This window comes from Astatotilapia calliptera, chromosome 11, assembly GCF_900246225.1.
Source record: "Astatotilapia calliptera chromosome 11, fAstCal1.2, whole genome shotgun sequence".
Classification (NCBI taxonomy): domain Eukaryota; kingdom Metazoa; phylum Chordata; class Actinopteri; order Cichliformes; family Cichlidae; genus Astatotilapia; species Astatotilapia calliptera.
The window spans coordinates 13,006,114-13,025,647 of NC_039312.1; the positions used below are offsets into that span (position 1 = coordinate 13,006,114).

Here is a 19,534-nt window from a genome sequence, read left to right on the forward strand (position 1 = left end):
CGGCTCGTCTGGCATCACCAACCGTGCCACTCAAATCACTTTTCTTTCCAGTTCTCAGTTTCAGCAGGTCATCTCAACCATAGCTGTATGCCTGAATTCACAGTCACTGGCATGCGATTGGCTGATTAGATGTTTGTATTAATGAGCAGTTGGAACAGTTGCCAGTGAGTGTATAAAGGTTTCCACGAGTGCTGATTGGTTCGAATGTGTTTTTAAAGTGGCATAAAATTTCGTTAAAACTCCTTTGTTAAAAGTATGGCATTGTGTTTTTCGTGTATTGCAGGTGGGCCTTTGTTATGAAGAAACACCTCAGCACCCATCTGCTGGGAAAACATGGAGTTGGACAGCGTAAAGAGAGGTAAATTAAACACATGCAACAGAATTTTCCACACATCATGCTCAGCTTTCAGTTTGGTAGAAAAATTAATTATTTGGATCGCGTGCAGAACGGTTTCTGCGTGTTCCCAACTTTCGTGCATAACAACCTGTCGGCAAATAAAGAAGTAAACCTTTTTAAAAAGTATTTCTTTACCTGGTTCTCCAAGCATCTGTGTTTTTGAGAAATGAAAGTAAGCGATACAGAAGGCAATTAATTCTAGATGGTGGAGGATGACTGCTACAACCCCGGTGGAGGCCTGCAAGCTTTTAAGCACAAAATTTTCCCACAAGTTAAATTTCAAGTTAAATATAACTTGAGATCCTCCCTTTCCCTAATGAGTTAAATGGCTTTCACTCATTCTGTCTTCCTCGCTCTCTTGCTTGCATCCCTTTCTTCTGTCAAACTTTATCTGGCTCTCTCCCTCATCTTACTTTCTGCTCTCCCTCTTGAATTAGAGATGAATGATGTTTCTTTTACCATTTCTGTCTGTGCACGCGAGTGTGTGTCTCTGTGTATGCGCAATGTCTCCCGCTTGGCCCTGTCTATCAGAAACAGAGCCCTGCTGTCTGCGTGTGTGTGTGTGTGTGTGCGTGTGTGTGTGTGTGTGTGTGTGTGTGTGTGTGTGAGAAAACGAAAGATGAGGAGATGAAGTTGTGAAGCCCCCCCTCCACCCTGACAAGTCAAAATGAGACGTTAAACACCTCTCAATCTGTCAAGCAAGCCGCTAAAATAGAAACAGACCCACTTTTTCATTACTCCGCAACCAAATTGATACTTTTGACAACGTGCAGTATTAGATATGACAAGTGGCTTCAGATATGGAAGTAAGCATCCCGACCAGATGCCTCTCCATCTCTCAGACATTATCATCTAAATTCCTACTGTCAGCTGTTCATCTGGATTAGATGGAAACAAATCCTCATATCCTCAACTGCTTCAAGTCTCTGTTTCATCCACATTTGTTTTTTTTGTTATCGTAACCTTTATTTATCCAAGGTCTGTTGACAGAACTCCATGCTTTTTCTTATGTAACAGTATACATACATATGGCCTCTCAGTTACATACATTTACATATGTGACTCGTCCACTACAACCATGTATCCTGATGTTTGCCTTACAGGGAACTTGAACCAATTAACGTGGGGTCCAATATCTTTTCTACACTTGCCACATGTCCACTGAGAAATGAATGAAAAACAGGATACAGATACAAAAAGGAGATTCAAGAGTACCCCCAGTTTTGCTTTTCTAAAAGGGTTAAATCTTGTTTTTGCTGCGACAGATCAGATGTCTCTCCTGTTTACATTGTCAAACAGCAGTCATATAATTTAACATCTAAAGAAATCATTTTTAAAAAAAGGACCAAAGTTAAGAGACATAAAATAAGAGAGTTTTACAATCTACATAAAGAGAAAAGACAGAGGTAACAGGCATGCATGAATAATGTCGGACCATCTGCCGTAACCTGAGGTACTGGTGGGCTTGATAGAAAATTCAGAGATGAAAATGGCAGTTTCAGTACTGGGGTGGCATTTTCCCAGTAAATGCAAACAATGCTGTAATTCATGCAAGTTTTTCTTCATTTTTAAACAACTTTTGAAAAGGACTTTGCTCAGAAAATTCTTCAGACTTCTCGTTATTTGATCAGAGTAAAGTCTTGATCGCTGTCTAGACTTCTTTTCAAAAACTATACTTTCTCCACAGTAATGGTAACAAGAAGTATCGCCTCTGAAAAATCACTTAAACATTTATTAAATCAATCACATTTGCTTTTTAGCGTCTTGTCTACAAGGCCAACTGTGAAAGCAAAAGAACTATGTCTTGTTGGCCAGACTGGGTAAACTTCATATTTTTTTCCCCATCTTTGCTTTCCTTTCATGTCTCAGTTTATTTCTGATCTTTTTTTATAACATTTATAAAAGAGATCAGAATTTATCATAACTTAAAAGGCAAAGTTTAACATCCAGACTGCGGAAGCGATTGCTGGCCGTGTCCAACTTAAATTCAGCTTTGCTACCACAATAATATTGGACTTATACATGATTTGTAATTTAAAAAGATCACAACAAAAAACAGAAAACTACACCTGATTTAAATATGGAAGATTTTCCTACTAGTTGTTTCCTGTGTGCTTTGGTACCACACAGCTTCAATTTTTAGATTCCCATTCAGTCCCATTCTGACTTGAACTTGTGAGTGGCACAAATTTAAAAGAGAGACCAGCCAGATTTATAAACAGGTATGTTTTGTGCATGAAACCTGGTATCTTTTTGAGTATACTTCTTGTGTCCCCCACATTAGTGACTTCTTGATAGTTTGAAAAGACTCCTAAAACTCATGAAAGCATCAGCTTTCAGGTTTTGAATGTTTGTCATTATTAAGATGAACTTTATATTTAGTTGACCAGCACTAGGCTAATGGTTTATCTATGTCTTACTTTTGCCCCCAAATGCAACAAGGCCCCGTGCTAATTTGTGCTAATGCTTAATTTCAGCGTTTCGAACTGCAGTTTGTGGAGAAGCCGCTAGAGGATGTCTTCAGACACAAGTCAATCCCAATAGACACCAGTGTTAAAATGCCCTACTTTAAAAAGCTTTAAAAAGTATGTTAACAGTCTGATAGTCCCAGAGCTAGCAAAATTTAAGGTTTGTTTGCTTCAACTGAAAGATGTAGCGGCACAGTCAGCTGTATAACAGCCAATAATGGTCGCCTAGGCCTCACTTCTTCTAATTTGAGTCATAAAACTGGACCTCCTGCCCATGTTGGAGCCTTTTGGAGGATTATCAGTGGAGCCAACTGACAAATAACATGACGTGCTGTACAGGACAGGCCAACCACAAAGTTCTTCAGTTTGACATTTGAGAGTTCTTCTGTTATTTTGGTATTCTGTTACTTAGCATTGATTAGCAGATATGCACACTGTGGATGCACCTCCACCACGCTAGCTAGTGTTAGCTGACTTAGCACCACCACCCTCTCATCCACATGTGGCCACTTGTCATGCCAAACACTAACATGGCAGTGACTGGAATGATAATATTGATACTTTTAAATGAGCTGGAGTGTGTTTAGCTTAAGAGATAGGAACAAGAATAACCTACATTTTGCTGAACTCTAAAGTATTATGCCAGATATCATCACATAAGCACACACATAAATTAACATATACTGCACCTATATTAACATATGTGTAGTAATGTTAATGGGCAAGTGCAAAGAAAGTCTTTACTTCCACTTCTACCAGCAAAAGCTCATTCTTTTATCTCTTATTTTCTCTCATTGTTTGTTGCACTCCTTTTAAATATGTGCAGACGTGCGCACAGCCGCCCTCACACACACATATGTGCGCACACACACACACACACACACACACACACACACACACACACACACACACACACACACACCTACATGCACACTTAGACGGAGGACGGCCACAAGGTTTGTTCTATTTAAACCTGTAAAACACGATGTCATCATTTTTCTGACAGTCCCGCAGACAGAATTTATCTCATCATTAATTAACCATCATATTTCTAACACAGTGCAGCTTAATTAGCACAAGGTCATTGGGGAGGGCTTTTTAAGTGGAACAAATTTGGGCAAGTGTAAGAGAGGAGGCAGAGGATGGAGGATGGAAGAGGGAGAAGGAGTTGAGAGGAGATAGAAAGAGATGGGATGACAAAGAGACAGGCAGAGAGGGAGAGATGGTTTGGGCTGACCTGACAGTGCTGCCTTGGTGATTGATAACTGCACTGGTTTTGAAAGCCTAGACCTGGAGACGAGGACAGTAGCTGAGGGAGAAAGAAAGACAGGGAGAGGTAAAGGATGGGGACTTGTGCACGTGTGTGTGTGTGTGTGTGTGTGTGTGTAGGGGTGGGTATCTGAACCAGCAACTGGGGACTAGGGGGGGGGGGGGTGAGAGGCAATGGGGGTTGTTGGGGAGAGCCAATTGCAAACATATGCTGGCTGGCAGGCAGTGGAGAGATGGATTGCAGTGGGACAGTGTCAGAGAGGCAGTTTCATCACCATCTCTACAGCCCTGTTCACCAGGTATTTTTAGAACACTGGGGAGATCTGTTAGTCAAAGGAAGAGAGGAGGAGGAAAAGACCTGAGTAGCCGACGGTTACACCGGGTCCCACTTAGCCAAATCTGTCTGGGATCTCAAACGCCAAGTTGTTTTGCGGGGGTATCTGTGAGGAGGAGTTCTACTGATGTGAATTTTAAGCCTGACATTGCCGACAGTTTTTCGTATCACGCTTCTTGTGAAGTTCAACATCCAATCTGTTTGGCCTCCTTCGGATCAAAGAAATTTGGAAGCTGGCAGTTTCAGTGAAGTGTAGATGGCTTTTCCTGTTTTCTAAATTGTTAATATGAAATTTAAGCTGAACTAAAAGTGTATAATAAGGATCACTACAAATCTTCTTGTCATATGGAGACCACTTTCTTTCCCTGCTTCTGACCCAGGGTTGAAGATGACGGAACAACACAGAAAACCCATACACATGAAAGGAATATGTAGATCTAAATGATTTTTTTCATATGAAGAGTTATAAATAGAAATTATGCCGATACCTCTATGATATTCTCTTTTCCTCTCTCCTCTTTCCTTACCATCACGTCCTACTAATGAATGTGTTGGGCAGCGGTGGGCTAGCAATGGTCAGATCTGACTTAATAATAAACGGCTAATATTAGACGCTTATATTGTTCTAACCCCAGTGGGGAGAAAAAAAATGAGGAAGATGAATTGGAGGGGAGGAAGGGTGTGATGACAGACTCCCAACTATCTGACAGGTTCTGGGCGAGAGAGAAAGAGAGAGCGAGATAGAGCCTGAACTGTTATAAAGTGACACAACTAGGTCTTCGTCTCAGTCACACCACTACTCCTCACTGCAGGCATCGAGCGGAGATGAGGGCTTTTTGTCCTTTTATCTGCTCGTATGTTTGCGCTTTCTCAAAGAAATATGCTTAGGAGGACCACGTGTCCTCCTAGTTTTACAATAATCTGGCTGCACGGTGTCTGACTTAATAGCTCGCAGTCATCTCAAAAGGTTTACATTGTAATATTTTGCATTACAGCTCGGGATGATAATAAGAATTTGTTTCTTTTCTTGCGCCCACTTGTAATATCTCACTGAGTTGAGTTATCCGTGTTCCTCAGCCCATTTTCATCTGAATACATAATCTCCTTTATTCGGTTAACGGATGCAGGGTCTGAGCAAGCCTAGTGGGAAAAATTATTGCAAAGTGTCTGAAATGTGTAAAAGTATCCCTGCTGGTTTTGATTTTGATTTAGTTTTACACATCAAAAATGCTCACTCACAGGAGAACAATAGAGTTATCCTGATTATGAAAGCAGCTAGAATCTGGAGAGGTTGCAGTCATCGGTTTTGAGTGTTTGGTGTTGACTAGTACAGCAAAGACTAACAGCCCCTGAGGAGAAACATGGAGGGACAATCACATTTGAAGTCAGTAATGAATAATGAGCATCACATCTTTTAAGTAACAACCCTGATACTTTATATATGAACAAGTGACTTCATACTGGAAATGATTTCTGTATATATGTGTGTTTCAAGATTTTTAAGGGAACTTATCTAGGACTGTTTAACACAGTGCGATTTCTTTTCCCTTATTCTTTATTGTTGTTGTATATTACCCTCATAAACTTGGTGAACCTCTCGGTGTGTTCTCTGTTGTTCTGTGGGGTCTGCAAGCACCTTAAATCCACCCTTTAATAACAGGGGAGTGGCTCGAGAGCGTGACAGACAGCATCGACCTTGACTCAACTGCTTGTAATTAGTTCTTTGAAAACAGGGTGCCAAAAGACTACTGACCTGTCTCGCATACCTGTTTTCGTAGGTAATTGTTAAAACGCCTGCCATTTTCACGCTTGTAATAATAAACTCCTTGAACTAATACACTCATCACTCTTGAAACAGCAGTGCTGACAACCCAGAAGAAAGATATATTTGTTTTAAGTAGATGGGGTGGGGTGGTGGGGCTGTAACACATGATACAAGCAGCTGGAGAGAGTGATTTCAGTGTTTTGGGAGATTTCTGATCGCAAGTGCAGTTGCTATTTTTTGTTTCTCCTAGCACTGCTGTATGTCTGTGCCAAATATGCGGGTGGTAAAATCCCTCCGAAGGAAACAGGTGAAAAGGCATGAACAACAATCCAGAAATAGCTAGCATGATGCATGCAGGCCAGGTGTGATGACTAACAAAACGAAGGCAGGGATATTCAGAGCATCCAGCATTACATGACTGCAGCGAGACGTGTGCGGAAAATATGCTATAAATTTATTTGTCCCACTTTTTTTTCTTATTTTTTTGCATTTGTAATCGGTGCATATTCTGATGTGTAGAATAAAATCAGCTGTAAAAATACCACACAGTATCGGAAGTGGACAGCAATTCCATGACGTTATTTTAAGCTTTGAAAATTGACCTGATGTGTCGGTGAACCACTATTCTACTCTAGATAATGCACTGAAAATATTTTTCTATGTTCACGTGACAGAATTGATACATAATTTGCTGTGCCAGGGGCCAAACTTGGCCGAGCAGGCATCTGGCTTCGGGGGTGCTGGGCTCCGGGCTCGCAGCCGCATCCCAGCGTGCCATGCAGTGCGGCCATATTGCCCCTACACAGAGGGCTGAGACGGTCCAGCCTGGAATCGGGGAGCGGGGGCGGAAGAGCCCTGCCTAGAGCCAGCATGGTGGCAATATGGACCGCACGGAGCATGCAGGGGTCAAGTCACACAAAAGCCACGAACCAGTGTGTGTATGTGTGTGCAAGGGCATGTGCGTATTTGTGAGAGGGGGAGGGAAAGGAGAGAGTTAGTGGTGTGATGGGGAGATAAAGAGTAGATAAAGACAACCCCTAATTCATTAGAATAAATCCTTTCCCTTAATTATTGATAATGAATCTGCTCTTTAATCTTTCTCTTTCTTCCTCCCCTTATCTGCCTGTGTCAGCACTTTGCCTCTCTGGTTTGGTGTTGGGTGGTAAGGCCTAGTTTTCAGCCACCCAAGGGCAGCAGTCAATAACATCCTGTGCTGCTAGTTGTGTAAGCAGGAATGTAAAAACAGCATGAAGAAGCATGGAAGAAAAAAACAGCAGCAAGGTCTTAACTTAAAAGTAGTCAAGGATTTTGAAATATTCTTAAGCATCCCCCGGAAAAAAAAACAACCAAGTCTGCTTTTTCTTCTTCTTTAATAATATGAAAATGGCATAAAAGAATCACAATAGACCAAAATTCAATGCAATGTACTTCTCAGTCCAATTTCAGTGAACTGAAAAAGAAAAGGCTCAATTTTCCCAGAGGTCTGTGCAGTCCACATTTTCCTGGCGAGGTACTGGCAAGGCCTCACCGACCCCCAGATCACCTTTGTGTTTGCTGGCTGCTTGTTTGAACAGCAGCCAGCGGACAGCTCCTCCCTGTTTACCCTACTCAATATTTCATGGAGAATGAACACTCGCAGAATGAGGGATCGCGTTAATATTGCTGTTAAAATTAAGCGATAATTAAAATTTGTTAGTTTAAAAGCCATCGCAGTCTATAAAAGTTTGATTACTGGAAAATTAGGTGCATTAAGTTTTTATGGGTTGGCCTGTGCTATCGCTTGGGAACGATTTTTATGCACTTGTCATGGGCATATGGTGCAGAATTGTGTGTGTACGTGTGTGTGTGTTTGTAGGGGTGTGAGAGAGGCATGTTGCTTCTCTGAAAAGCTGACACAGTTTAATGCTAAAATCTCTACCCCTTGTGGTCTTACTCAACATTAGTTAAAGCCCAGTAATGCCAATGCTTGAGAGGCACTGCCGTGACAAAATGCCAATTATAAATTTAAGCTGGTGTCTTCAAGCAGAGCGGTCAGAGGTCGTGCATGCTGTAGCCACTTTATGGGTATCAGTGCTGTTACATCAGCGCTTCTATAGAGGCTGTGTGTTGTTGTTGGTCACTCTAACATCCAGCTCCTTGTCGCAGGGTGCAGCGGGGTCCTATCGACTCCTATTACTAATAATAATTATAGTTAGGAGTCGACAGCTCGTCCAAGAGTTGGAAGCCACTCGTCATGTCAGAGCGGCGTGACCTTGACTTGCAGAATTAATCTGCAGCAGTAGTTCATCTTCTCATAACAACACCTACCTCATCTGGGTAGTGCAGCGCCGAGAGTCCCTCCAACTTTTTAAGTTTTCCTTTCCCTAAGAATGATGTCACCCACTGCTGAAGCCCAAGTGACATTACTCAACCAGACAAGAACAGAGAATGTGCACAGTTCACCTTCGTATTCATTTCACATCCTGTGGCAGAAAACCAGGCAGTTATTCAGTGACACAATTGTGCGGCTAACTGTTGACAGCGGTGGACATTATGCACAGTGGGACAGTGGAAAAACTGGGCTGTTGCCAGCCTGTTTTTCTTCTCTATTGAAACATCAGACTGTCATAGGAGAAACGGATGTTGCCAGGCATCACTAATGAACCAATTAATCAATGAATTAGCTGAGCAGCGATTAAATTAATGTAAGCTGGACGGGCAAGCGGCAGTCGTGGATATATCCTGGGGAAGGTGATTAACACACACACACACACACACACACACACACACACACACACACACACACACACACACACACACACACAGAACAGGCAGCGATCAACAAGGCCACTATTAAGTTGGACAACTTCCTGAACTTTTCTCTTTTCAGCTAAATATGGAACTGCTTAATTCATTTTATTTTTTATGCGGACTCGAGAATTATTATATTTCCCCTTGTGACTGCACGCTGATGCTATTATGCTGTGAAACATTTTTCAGCAGACATTGCCATTTGTGCTTCAATGTATCATTTGTGTGTAGCTTTTTATCTCTTTTTCTGCCTCCCTATAACATGTTCTAAAGGCTAAGCAACACTTGCCAGTACGTCACAGTTAAGCTTAATAATACGTGAATCTCTAAAATCTTAGATTGTCAGATAGATCAGACTTTTACTTAGTGTAAGTAAAATGATAAAATGATACTCAGGTCCTTACTGTAACTCATCAGACTTTTTTTGCTAATCTAAATGCTTAAAGAATTGCTCATGTTTGCATTTTACTACAGATACTCGTGTACCCTGAAAAAATACCTGTTCCACACTCACTGATATAAGGCCTTAATGTACAATAGACTTGATGCAGTTTTGCAGTTTTCCTGTGTGAGCTGTATTTAGATGTTGGGCATCTTATAGGGCATAGTCTGTACCTGTTTATAAAAGATAGGCAAATTCTGAGTCTTAAGAGTAGTGAACACTAGGCAAAGTGTCTGAATCCTGAAATCTTTTTTGGAATGGCGAAGTGACCCTTCATTTGTTTAGATTTTGTTTCCAAGGAGCCAGACTTTCTTGTAATTATTTTAAAATGATCTTGAGCTACAGTTTTCCAGGTTTTCTGATGGTCTTTCAAAGTTTGGACATTGGCTGCTTTTTCACTCATTTCAGCCCTGTCCTTATACATCACAACTTTAAGGATAATGGCATCACGGGGGTTAGCATTATTGCCACACAGCAAGAAGGTCCTGAGTTCAATTCCACCATCAGGCTGGGGTCTTTCTGTGTGGTGTTTGCATGTTCTCCTCGTGTTTGCGCGGGTTCTCCCTGGGTACTCCAGCTTCCTCCCACAGTCCAAAAACATGCAGTAGTGGGGATAGGTTAATTGGTCAATCTAAATTGCCCATAGGTGTGAATCTCTGAGTGAATGTGAGTGCAAATGGTTGTCTGTGTCTCTGTGTTAGCCCTGCGACAGACTGGCGACCTGTCCTGGGCGTACCCCGCCTCTCGCTTTATGACAGCTGGGATAGGTTCCAGCATCTCCCCTGGAAAGGATAAGCGGAAGCGAATGGATGGATGGACATTTTTTTATTAAGTCATTTAACACTAACATATGAATAAAAACAACAAAACAAAATACCTTATGCAAGAGATGATCCAGTGTCGTATCCACACACAACAGACAACTTAGCAAAGAAAGTGAAAGAAATTAAGTTGTATCATTAGGCGCTTTGTTCGTAGCAGACTGTCGCAAAAATACATGATTTGTTCCAATTTCTTTAGCTGAATCTATGAAAAATGCCAACGCTAACGAAGTCTGACGAAATAGTATTTTTGGACCAACAAGGTGATTCCCAAACAACTATTACCCGGCAACTTGGCATATATCAACATAGTGTGCAGTGTGTCCTTAAAATAACTTGAGGAAACAGTCTCAATGGAAGGGTGGCTGTCAAGATGCTATTATTAAGGAAGGAAATGGGCAAAAAGCTGATGTGTGCCTAATTACACAAGAGCTGGACTGAAATCAGTGGAAACTGGTCTTAAGGAGTGATGAAACACTCCTCGTCCTCTTGGTTCAAATTGTCATAAGTTTGAACCAAAAGGATAAGTACAGAGGAGATCAGGGAGGGTACAACAGTGAGTGTCTACAGCCATTTGTAAAACACGGTGGAGGCTCTGTCGTGGTTGATTTTAAAAAAAAGAAAAAAGAAAAAGCTTTCAAACTTTGATGCACCATGCAGTACCATCTGGAAAGCATCTGATTGGCAGCGGCTCCATTCTTCTGCATATTAATGATCCCAAACACACCGCTAACGCAGTAAAAGCATACATGGAAAGAAAAACACACAATCGAACACCGTCAGTCATGGACTGGCCCCCCCGGAACCTGGACCTCAACATTATTGCAGCAGTGTGTGATCATCTTGATACCAAACAGAACAAAAGTCAGCCAGCATCCAAAGAAGAACTTTGAATCTCCTTCAAGAAAGCTTTCCTAAAAGAGTTGAGGTGTTTTGAAGAATAAAGGTGGTCATACCAAGTATTGACTTTAAAGCATATTAGAACTCTACAAACTGTTCTTCGCTTATATGCTATATGTCAATGAATTTCTGTATCTAGTTCCAAATTTTTCTGGGAAAATATAAAAAGATTAAGACGGTTATAGAATACTGTTTTGTTTTGTTTTTGTTGTGTGTTTTTTTTTTTTTTTTTTAAGAATGTTTTTTTGCCATAAAAATTAGCATCCCAGTTACTAATAGATGCATCTGGGTAACCAAGCTTTACTTCATTGTCCTACTATTGTCTTGTTTAAAAGACCAGGGTGGGGAAGGCCAAATTCCCAAACTTGCTTCAAGGCAGTAATCCACATAACAGCAGTCAATGTTATTGCGACAATGGCCATCTTTTATTTACAGTCTCTATAAAACTCTATATACTTGGTTTTGTGTCGGCTGTTGTCCAGCACTGTACAGCATCATCTCCCAGTGTTCAAAGTCTCAACCTTCAACCCCCCCCCCCCCCCCCCCCCACCCACCCACACACACACATTTTAGCTGAGCTCAGAATGGGGGGAGATCAGTGTTTGGGGAGGGGGAGAATCTCCCTTGATTATGTGACATCCTCCGGAAGACCGCTGAAGTTGTTTCCTCCATTACTTAGAGAGGGGGAAAAAAGAGGCCTTTTCACTATTGAGACTGTCACTCTCAATTTAGGCTAACGGTAAGCATGCACAAGGCCTCCTGGATACCCCCCACCTCACCTGCTCTCACACACACCTCCAACTGCCCCCAAACACACACACCCACGGACACACACCAAACACCACCCCATCCTCCCCTCCCCCTGCAGCAGGTCGCTGTGGTGACAGTTTGATTAGATCATCAATCGTGGCCGTTAACAACGGTTTTCCTGAGCACCTGGACCGGCAGGTCACAGCTGGCTCTGAGCTACCGCTGTCCCCCTGACCCAGCACTCTGCATGTGTGTGTGTTTGTAAGTCGGCTTGCAGATACAAAATTGCACATTCACTTTGTGTCTGTGCCGTACGTCCCTGAATGTGAGCCCATTTGCAGGGTAAACGTGGTCATTTTTGTGCACGTGTTCCCGTTTCAATGTTCAGTTCAGACAATGCAAAAACACAAAAATGCAGTCTAACAAAAAACAACAGCAAGAGTTTTATTCTTGGCTGTGAGATGCCATGTAAAACAAGTTTACAAAAAACAAAATAAATGTTTCTACATGCAGAGAGACTGCTGTAAGAATAAAAATTAGACTGTAGTAATATAGCACACAGTAAAGACCAAAACAAAAAACAGTACACATCTGTATCTGTGAGTTCTTTACTAGATGCTTCCTAGAGTGCATTGTTCTCTGTGTTTGCAGATACACAGATACCAAGATGTAGCAGTTATGGCTATTCATCTGTAACACCACACACACTCTTTACCATAGCTGCGACGCAGTGTACTTACAAGCACACACAGACATAAATTCACCTGCTTCCCTGCGTTGTCTTCAGCGGCTCTATCGGGTTCCTCATCGTTCTGGTAAAGCAGTTAAATTTATGGGCTAACAATAATGGGACAAAGTGTGTGTCTCATTGCGATTCCTCAGGTATTCCATGATTAGATAAACGTCCCTGGTCTTTTCATAAAGCTTGTTTATGGCAGCGTGGCACCATATGCTACTGCTTCTACCCACCCACCCACCCACCCAACCATCTCTCTCTCTCTGTTTAATTCTCTCCCTTTTTCTTTGTCCCTCTCTCTGTTTCTCTCTATGCTTCAAATACTGCCCCACACTGCCTCTACCAGATGCACGCTAGTCATTATTCTGTGCCAGAGTCCTGGTGGAGAAGCTAAAGTTGCGAATTAACATGTAGGAGTCATTACAAAATGATGATATCCATCTGCACTGTTCATAGGTGCTACTTAGTAAATTGTCTAGGCTGTAGTGGCACAATGTTAACGATATTGTCTGTTTGCGTCTTTTTTGTTAGGAAGTTGCTCAGATTTAACTTGTTCTAATATTTTGGTCTGTGTGGTTGTGCTCATACGACATGCCAGAGTCACTGAAGTATGTTTTAATTGTGTTCTAATATTCAAATGATTTCCAAATGCTTTGACTATGCAAACGCAGGCAAAGCAGCAGAAGTTTGGCCTCGTAATTAATTCTCAAAAGCAGCATACCATCCTGTGTGTGTGTTTTTGTGTGTGTTTTAAGGGACAGAAAAAATATTCTGCAAAGAAGAGTCAGAGAAACAATTAACTTCTCCAGCCAGGACATGGCAGTAAACACGCGATTGTTCACTTATTGTCTTGTTTGGTTCAGTTGTGTAAGAAGACACAGAGACGCTGGGTTTGTATGCCGTAGACTTTTGTTGTAGTTATTAATGGTCATTTCACATTAACCTCACTCTGCTAATATACTCGACAATGGCCCAAATCACCTGAGCAGCGAGGACGATCGAGGCGGCCCTGTCCCCCTTGTCCAGCCAATGCTATTGCAGCTACACTGCTATCCCCCCTACCCAATGACCAAGATTAATGAAACCTCCGCCGTTTTTAATTAGCATGGCCGCAGTCATCAATTACGTCTGCCCCACCCCAAATACAAATATTGTTATATTTGGGGGGGAAATTCTTGATTTATTTCATTGTGGTGGCCGAAGGAGTGAGATGAATGGCCTCCCATCATGGTCATTTGCAGAGATGAGGAGGAGGAGAAAAGGAAGGGAGAGCGGAGTGGTAGTGGTGGGGGGTTGTAATGTCGCACATACAGTATGGTAGAGGACGTGGACACGACGGGGCCAGGGTAAAGCCAAGTCTGTAGGGAGAGTGCAGTCCGGGTCTCAGTCCCTGTAAAGCGACCTCAACTGTTTACAACCTTAATTAGACTTTCCGTGAACCCAAAGTGGTGTGATGTCAGTTATTCTGGAGCCAAAACAAGTAACAGGTAGTTTTACGCCGTGTAGTTCGAGCACCAATCATAGGACTACTTAACATTTGCAACAGAGTCACAAAAAATTGTGTACATCATTTTCCTTAAATAAAAAATTGTTGCAGGATCAAAGTTAATTGTGGTCTACTAAAAATATTTTTTTTCTTTTTTAACAAATAATAAAAATACTGCAGTACAGTTGAACAGATAAGTTAATTCAAAAAAGAGCACCAGTGTATTATTCTAGTAATTGAGACTAAGCTGTGTAGTGTTAATCTGGACTAACGAGTCTGCTGTCATACATGGAAATGACTCAGGATGTTCATTTAAACCGTATACGTGAGCTGTTACAGTTCCAACATGTCCCCCAAACATTTGGCACTCACATATGCCAGACTCTGACTTTCATCATTGTTATTTTTTGATGATTTTTTTATTCAGTGTTTCATCTACTACAGTACTAACTACTGAGTATTAATCTCAAAGGCCGGTCTCATGTAATACTTTAACACAAAGGACACAGTTTGTAAGAACACATTTAAGGGGGCGACATTTTTGTGCAGTCGGTTTTGATTTGTTTTTTCTAGCTGCACTGGCAAACAGGTTAGGCCTCAGTCTTTGTCTTTGCACAGCGTTCCTCCCAACAACTAAGTCCTATTTACTTAGAAGTCCAAATAGATAGCGTTAGTAAAATACTGTGCTGTAGCTCTGAACGTGCTCCATCCAGAGCAGTCGTAGTGTTAGTGAGTGTAAATCGCATTCGTGTAATTAAACCCTGCACTGTCCAGTCCAGCTTGTTCTGCTTGTTCTGATATGATGCAGAAATGAAAGGAGGAAATAGTGCAGACGCCATATTTGGCTGTTTATTTATTTTTTATTTTATTTTTTTAGGGGTTTCATGTCTTTGTTGGCTCTCTCTCAAGCTAGTCTAGTTTAAATCAAGTCTAGACTTGTTTTTCTTATAGTAGCGTCCTTGTATAAATTGAGTTAGGAAGAATAATAAACTCCCCCGAAATCACTTATTCTGGAAAAAAGGGGAAAAATAAAAGAGTGGTTCATGAACGATTAGCCTGGCGCAGCTCCTTTCTGCAGTTTCTCACATTTGCTAAAATCCGACTTCAGTGTGTAGTAATAATAGTGGGAGTATGCTGCTTTATGACTTGAAGATGTACTCGGCTCCTTTCTGTGGTTTGGGAGTTTGGGTGTTTGCGCTGCGGTGAGCCACCAGCCATTTCACTTCTGCTGGCCACACACGCACACACACACATACACACAGATTTTATACCCTTACTGTCGTGGCCATCGCCTGCCCACTGACTCAAGAGAGAACGGTGGGAAATATCTTGAATATTTTATGAAGCTCGGGAACCCCACCTCTGTCTTCCCCACCCAGCAAGCCACGGCTGCTGTGTCCAGCAGCGCGCGCACACACCAGCAGAAAACAGAAATAATGTTTTAAATGCAATCATTGTCAGGCCCAAACAATGTCATTTATCAAGGGAGCATTTGGGACTGTATAATAAGTTTCACATTATTAATACAATTTTTCATCCTCTGTCAAGCCTATCTGATTTATGGCACGCATGTGATCTAAGGTGATCATTGAATTACAATTCCAGTAATAAGAGGGAGAATGGACCTGGTCTTTTACTTCTGCCCACTGGAGCACAACCCCCACCCCTCTACCCCCGTTACACACACACACACACACACACACACACACACACACACACACACACACACACACACACACACACACACACACACACACACACACAATCCTAGATAAACACCCTCCAGTTGCAACATACTGCAATTATGCACAACATGCAACGCGGTCACATCAGTCGTATTTGTGTGTAACTTTCACGTTTCGTGGCACGGGGCAAATTTGCTAAATATTTGAGAGTTAAGCAAATATCCCTGCTTCCTAATTTCAGTAAGGAATAGGTGGGAAGACGGGGAAGAGAAAACCAAAAAATGAATGAACCTATGCCTGTTAATTAGATAAGGGACAAAGCTCATTATTCTAAAATTATATTGGGGCTGGAGAGTAAATATGAGCGGCACGTTAAGGGCTCAGTAATGGGACGGGGATGCGAGTCGTTACAAGGCCGAATGATTTACAGCTAGATGCTCTTTGATGTATAGACTGTACCTTTTATTAAGTGGCTGTCGTTACGGTCACTGGCTCAGTCATTTCCCTTTGTGTCTAATCAAAATCCATATCCAGACACTCCGCCATCCTGGCCGCTCCAGATGGGAAAGAAAAAAGTAGTACGGAATATCAGCGTTCCTTCCCCACAGCCAACTCCTCTCCTGCTTCCTCCGCCTGAGCTTTTGCATTCAGCAAATTTGAGCCGAGATTCTTATGATCTGGATAATGCAATCGAACAAGCAACAACAGCAAATAAACAAATGGAAATGTGAAATTCTTTTGAGGTAATTAAATAATAAAGACAGACTCCTATCATAACGTTTTGGATCCAGTTTGAACAAGTATTTGCGCTATTAGCAGTCTTGCTCGGGCTTTATCAGATTAGCTGGTTGTCGAGGGCCCGCTGATCGGCGTCATACATCATCCTGTTTGATTTCTGTTTAGAGCAAATTTGGGGAAGCTGCTAATTGGATTGTGGGAGTCTAGCCCCGGTTAAAGATGGTAAACAGTGGAGCAGGCTTGTCCCCCCAACTCTCAGCCCCACAGGCTTCCAAAACGCCAGCCCTCCTCAGGATCGCCACAATTTATGACACATTTTCCCCGTATTCTTAAAAGATAATTAGGTTTATCACCCATTTCTTTCCCCTCGCAGCCCCTCCCTCTGCTTCCCTTTTGTGTACCTGAGAGAACACAATCGCAGCATAAAAACATAAATATTTCTGCAGCACAGCAGCGCTGGCAGGTGAGCCTAATGAAATTCTAGGAGTGTAATTTGATTTACGAGGTGCTAATGCGGCCTGATATTAGAGAGAAAAAGCTCTGATATGGCTGCCTTGTGCTGTATTTAAGGCCTATCAGAAGCCTGATAAAGAGTATCCTGTCCTCAGCACAGCGGCTGAGTTATTGTCGCAGATATTCATATTGATAGTAATTCTTCCCGACGCAATTTAGTGCCGGCAATATATAAATATGGAGATAATAGTTAATTTTGGTGGCTGCTCAGATTGCAACGCTTTAAATTCAGGACTCGCCAAAAAAAAAGAAAAAACAACTTTGAGCTGCGAAGCATCTGGACGCTTTTTAAAGTGCCGTTTAAAGGATGGGTGGCGGTGCTGGGAAGGGGCCTTTGACCGAACCGCGTCACACAAATCAAACTTTCAGTACTTTTCAGCGGCTGCTAATTTCAGCAGGAAGCTTTTCGGAGCGCTTGATTTGCAGTTCTTTTGCTTGAAACATTGTGATTAATAGTCTGGAAAAAAAAAACCCTATTAAGCTTTTAAGTTAACTGCATCTGGAAGCAAGATGTCAGGCCAGTGTGTGCGTACACATGCGGGTGGGGGGGGCATTTTTGTTCATTTTATTAAGCTTTGTGTTGTTGCATTCTTTTACCCAAAAACAAAATAAATTGTAATTTAAGTTTGTGCGCATGCTCGCGTTTACCCTTTGTGCGTTTTAAAAGTGTGTTTGTGGCTACTGAGCTATGGCTCATAATAAAAATAGGCAATAACACGGCCACCACAGAGGGACCTGGCCTTTGCGCCTCCGCTTGCTTCCCTCTCCCCTCCATGCCACCTCGTTGTAGTCATGGCCTCTCCCCATCCCCTAAGTTATGGTCTGAATAACATCGCAACAATATTAAGATAACATTTCCTGATTGTTTGTCAGGCAGCAGGCTCCTTCACCCCGCTTTCATCACGTCCACCGTGTTCATTAAATTGACAATTTGTATTTGCCCTACAGCGGGATAAACAGGAGCTTATCTGATGGGCCTGGTCTTTTATTATTTATTTCATTATCTTTTTTTTTTTTCGTCTTTGCCTTCTCCTCCTCCTCTTTCTCTCGGGATTGAAGGTAAACATAAATCAGCAGCTGCATCTCTGTTGTGTGCCGTTGTTTATATTGCAGTCATATGCAGCGGCACTCCTCTCCGAGGAGATTCATCTACAATGCTCTGCAGACACATGTGGCCTCTTCATGGAGGTTTTAGCTGTTGTTTTGTGTGACATGCTGGCTTTACACTCCTGCTGGTCTCAGTGTGATATAACTCAGTAGCTGTTTCACTTTAAAATGCCCTTCTGCGCAGACCTACTCCTAAGAGAGTCTCCTCTTCTTCTTTTTCTTTATTTCTTTCTTCTTCTTTTTTTTCTCACTGCAGTGTTTGTCCTTTTTGTTTCATGCAGCAGGCCAGGGATGGATGCCTTTGTTCATTTGTAGGTTAAACTAGCACCATCTAGGAAGCTGATTTGAGTACCCACAGACCACATTGACTACAGCGCATTCTCTGAAGCGTTTCTCCTAAGCGCTGTGAGCGATGATGTTGCCCCGCTCAATATCTTAGCCCGGGAACAAGCCTGTCGTCAGTCAACATAGTGCGCGCGCAAACGAAAAATAACGAAGCCGACGCCCTTACTTAGGAAACAGTTGTCCCAGGAATTTAATCTTTTAGCCATTTTTTACCCAACACCCCTCTCTAATCAGGTTTCAATTGACTGCCATTGAAGGAATAGCTTCTCCTCAGACACATATATAGGTCCGAACCCAGTCAGACACCATTTAAGGCTTACTCAGTCTTCCTCCCAATATCTTGGAGAGCTCAAGGCCAAATGATTTAATCTTCATTCAGCTAATTTAGTCTGGATTTAAGCTGCCGGGTTGTCGAAGTGCAGAGTGATGGAGTCTGAAAACAGGATGAGAGAGAAAAGGGATGGGGGGAAGAGGAAAAAACGGAAGGATGGAGGGAGGGAAAAGAGCAAGCGAGATAAAGTTAGAGCGATGGAGGGAGAAAGAGAGAGGCAATGGAGGAGGAGGAGGAGGAGGAGGTGGGGGCTGAAGATGATGATCCATCCTGACCCTAGTGAATGCTGTCATGTTCCTCCCTCCAGGTAATCTCTCTCACTCACTCGCTATTTTGCATGTGAAAATGCTCTCCTGACAGTTGCATATCAGATAAATTTTCTCTCTTTTTTTCCCTCCCCCCCTCTTTCCCTTCGCCAAATAAACAACAGTCTTCACTTTGAAGTTGTCTGTTTGTGTCAGTTTGGCTTGAGGCGAGAGTCGGCCTCTCTCCCTCTTTCTGTCTTTGTGTTACAGTGTGAGAGCATCGACAGATTATTTCCTCTTACAGCGACCGGCCAACACAGCACGGAAACCAGGCAGAGAAATTTTAGCCATCCAAAAAAACAAAAAACAGCCAACATAATTAGTACAGTTGATTTAAAAAATAAATAGATAC

At 42.2% G+C, this 19,534-nt stretch overlaps 1 protein-coding gene across 2 annotated transcripts in view; it reads left to right on the top strand.

Moving 5' to 3' along the window:
- The window catches only part of znf407 (zinc finger protein 407), a 162,208-nt gene that overhangs the window by 68,785 nt on the left and 73,889 nt on the right, over positions 1-19,534 (top strand). For both annotated transcript variants that reach the window (XM_026183377.1, XM_026183378.1), the window contains exon 5: positions 284-358. In XM_026183377.1, the coding sequence (XP_026039162.1) occupies positions 284-358 (75 nt within the window). The remainder of the gene's footprint in view (positions 1-283; positions 359-19,534) is intronic.